Here is a 2,657-nt window from a genome sequence, read left to right as displayed (position 1 = left end):
ACAGTGAAACTGGCACTGTGCCCACTGTGGCACTTCTGGTTTCGCAGAGCCCCCATGGCCCAGGGGAAAGCAGCCTGTACAGGTCCCCCCCCCTCCCTGTCCCTCAGGGCCTGTGGGAGGGGTGGCAATGCAGCAGGAGGGGCAGATTTACCACATTGCTTCTGTGGAACTTGTAGATCTAATTTGGGACTGCAGTGTGCAAATAGAGCAGATATCAGTTCTACCCCTGCTGTCTGAAACATGCCTGATAGTGCAGGGGGATACCAAGGTAACTTAGCAGTCAAACACCCTTAAATAGGTTGGTAAAAGGGAAGGGTTGAGGGGGGGAAAAAAAAAGAAAAAGAAAAGCTTCCCCCCGCCTGTTAGCAGTTGGGACCTGAACACAGTCACTTTTGGGTAACAGAAACCTGGGGCTGTATGATCCTGAGTTAGTGCATGATTGCAGCTCAGAGGTTCTAGTGGACATCAGAACTGCTCTAGATTACTCTGGTTCTTTGTGCCTCCATCCAACGATAATGTGGCTACCCAGCCTTAAAGTCCAAATAATCAGTGCTGGACCTCCAGACAGAGTTAGCTTTAAAGTATTAGTCACATAGCTAAATGCCTGATTCAGCCAGCTGAGAATCAGTTTGCTCTATCTCATAAATAATGCAGGGTCTACTTTTGAAATGATGATTCATCATCTCAAATTACAACATATTCTATTGATGTTGAGGACTGGCTTTCAATAGATAGTGTATGGTGAGGAGTAATAGCTGTTCTGTGTCTTCCATTAGACAGATGATGGCAATGGGGATTTGGACCCTGGAGTCCTGCTGACTGCTCAGACCATCACCTCTGAGACGCCCAGCAGCACAACCACCACACAAATCACAAAGGTAAATGGGGACAGTGAGAGGACAAGTAGGGCCTGTGGGAGTTGTAGAGATGTTCCTTAACTCCCAAAACCAAGCTGTCATTTCCTGATCAGATGTTGAGTGGCACAGCAATTACCCCTCCAATTCTGTCTCTCCTTCTCTGCACTTAATTTTGCTAGACATCAATACAGTCCCGAGAGGATATATCTTTCTGTATGGAGATCTGTACCATCTGAGTTTCAAACTGATCTCACAGTAAGCTGAGATCCTGTGTTGCTCTAACTTAAAGCTGAGCTGGACTTGAAAAGAGTATGCACAAATTGACATATAGTTAATTTAGATTTCAGGCTTTCCTAGACCTTTTATTTAATGCAGAGTTTAGACTGTAAATGGCTGAGGCTTGGCCATGGTAGAAAAGCAAACTTGCTTGCAAAGAATGAGTTTGAAGCTTTCATCTTAGTTCTATGTTACACAACAGTCCTAGGTCTGTGGCAGCAGGCAGCTGGAGGCTGCAACCAGTGCACCAGGGCCCTATGGCTGCAATGACTGCACACATGCCTCAGGATGCATGGTGAGGAAAGGGCCTTGAGCAGCACAACCCCAACCCCTTCCCCCCCATGTGCCCTGAAGTGCATGTGCCAGCTGCTGCTGCCACAGCTGGGCTGGGGCTCCAGACCCTAGTGCAGCTGCAAGTAGCCTGGGCTCTGTGACAGCCATAGCTGCACACATACCTCAAGGTGCATGGCAGGAAAGGGGCTGGAGGCAGCGCAGCCCTAGCCCCTTTCCCACCATGCTCCCTGAGGCATGTGTGCAGCCACTGCCAGCAACAAGCTCGAACCCTGGTGCAGCCACTTGTGGGCTTGCAGCTGCGTGCTGCAAGCAACCCAAGCTATTTGAGGAGCCCATCCCTGCTCCCCTGCCCTCTTTTTGCAGCATGGATTATGTGCCTATTGCATGGGCTTCCCTTTGGGGAGGAGAGGGGGTACCCTGTGCTTCCTGCCTTGCAGTGCCTGTATCTGGCAGCCAGCAGCAGCTCTCCCCTGTTTCTCCTTCCCCTCCCAGCATGCTGCCCCTGTGCATTTGGCGGGAGGGGTGGGGTACATTCATTTGAATCGTAGCTCTGGTTTGTAAATCTCTTGCTCTGTGGGAGGAAGTGGTTGCAAACTTGCCCCTCTCCCTCCCTAACTCCCCGATACCATTCGTTATGTGTGCTCTGCCCCTTTGCTCAGCTGATCCAGAGATGGGGGGTGCTGGAAGGCTGCTGCAGCTGCTGCCTGGAGGAGTCCTCCAGGGGGGACAGCTGGCCCCTGGAGCAGTTCCCTCTCCCTTCCTCCCCACCTATGGTGGTGGTGATCCACACAGAGCCTAGGCTGCTTGCAGCAGGCAGCAATAAGGTTGCAAGTGGCTGCACTGGGGTCTGGAGCCCTGGCCTGGCTTGTTGCTGGCTGCAACTGTACACACGCCTCAGGGAGCGCAGCAGGGAAGGGGCTGGGGCTGCATTGCCACAACAAGGATTAGTCCCTCATGGCTCCCCTGCCATCTGCCCATGACACAACATCTTCAAAGTCTATAGGTTGTAGGGTTTTTTGGCAGTTGGCCCAAAAATGTTGCCGACCTCTGAGCTACAGTGCCAGTGTCTCTTTACTATGATCCGAGCCTGAAAAAGAAAAGAAAAATGTTTTTTAAATAGCTTTTTATTGGTTTGTACTTGGTTTAAAATAGTGGCCGCCAGCCGGTCGATTGAGATGGCGACCACTATTTTGGTGGTGGATGGGTCATTTTCAACCTGGAGGGATGTGG

At 51.0% G+C, this 2,657-nt stretch overlaps 1 protein-coding gene across 18 annotated transcripts in view; it reads left to right on the top strand.

Annotated features, from left to right (window-relative positions):
• EPB41 (erythrocyte membrane protein band 4.1) overlaps positions 1 to 2,657 on the top strand; it is a 180,182-nt gene that overhangs the window by 163,711 nt on the left and 13,814 nt on the right. For all 18 annotated transcript variants that reach the window (XM_019512162.1, XM_019512155.1, XM_019512153.1 and 15 more), the window contains one exon: positions 777 to 878. In XM_019512162.1, coding sequence (XP_019367707.1) covers positions 777 to 878 — 102 coding nt within the window. The remainder of the gene's footprint in view (positions 1 to 776; positions 879 to 2,657) is intronic.

This window comes from Gavialis gangeticus, unplaced genomic scaffold (genome assembly GCF_001723915.1).
Source record: "Gavialis gangeticus isolate Ggan-Ray unplaced genomic scaffold, GavGan_comp1, whole genome shotgun sequence".
Classification (NCBI taxonomy): Eukaryota; Metazoa; Chordata; order Crocodylia; family Gavialidae; genus Gavialis; species Gavialis gangeticus.
Note: the sequence above shows the minus strand (reverse complement) of the source record. Positions and strands in the feature narration are given on the sequence as shown.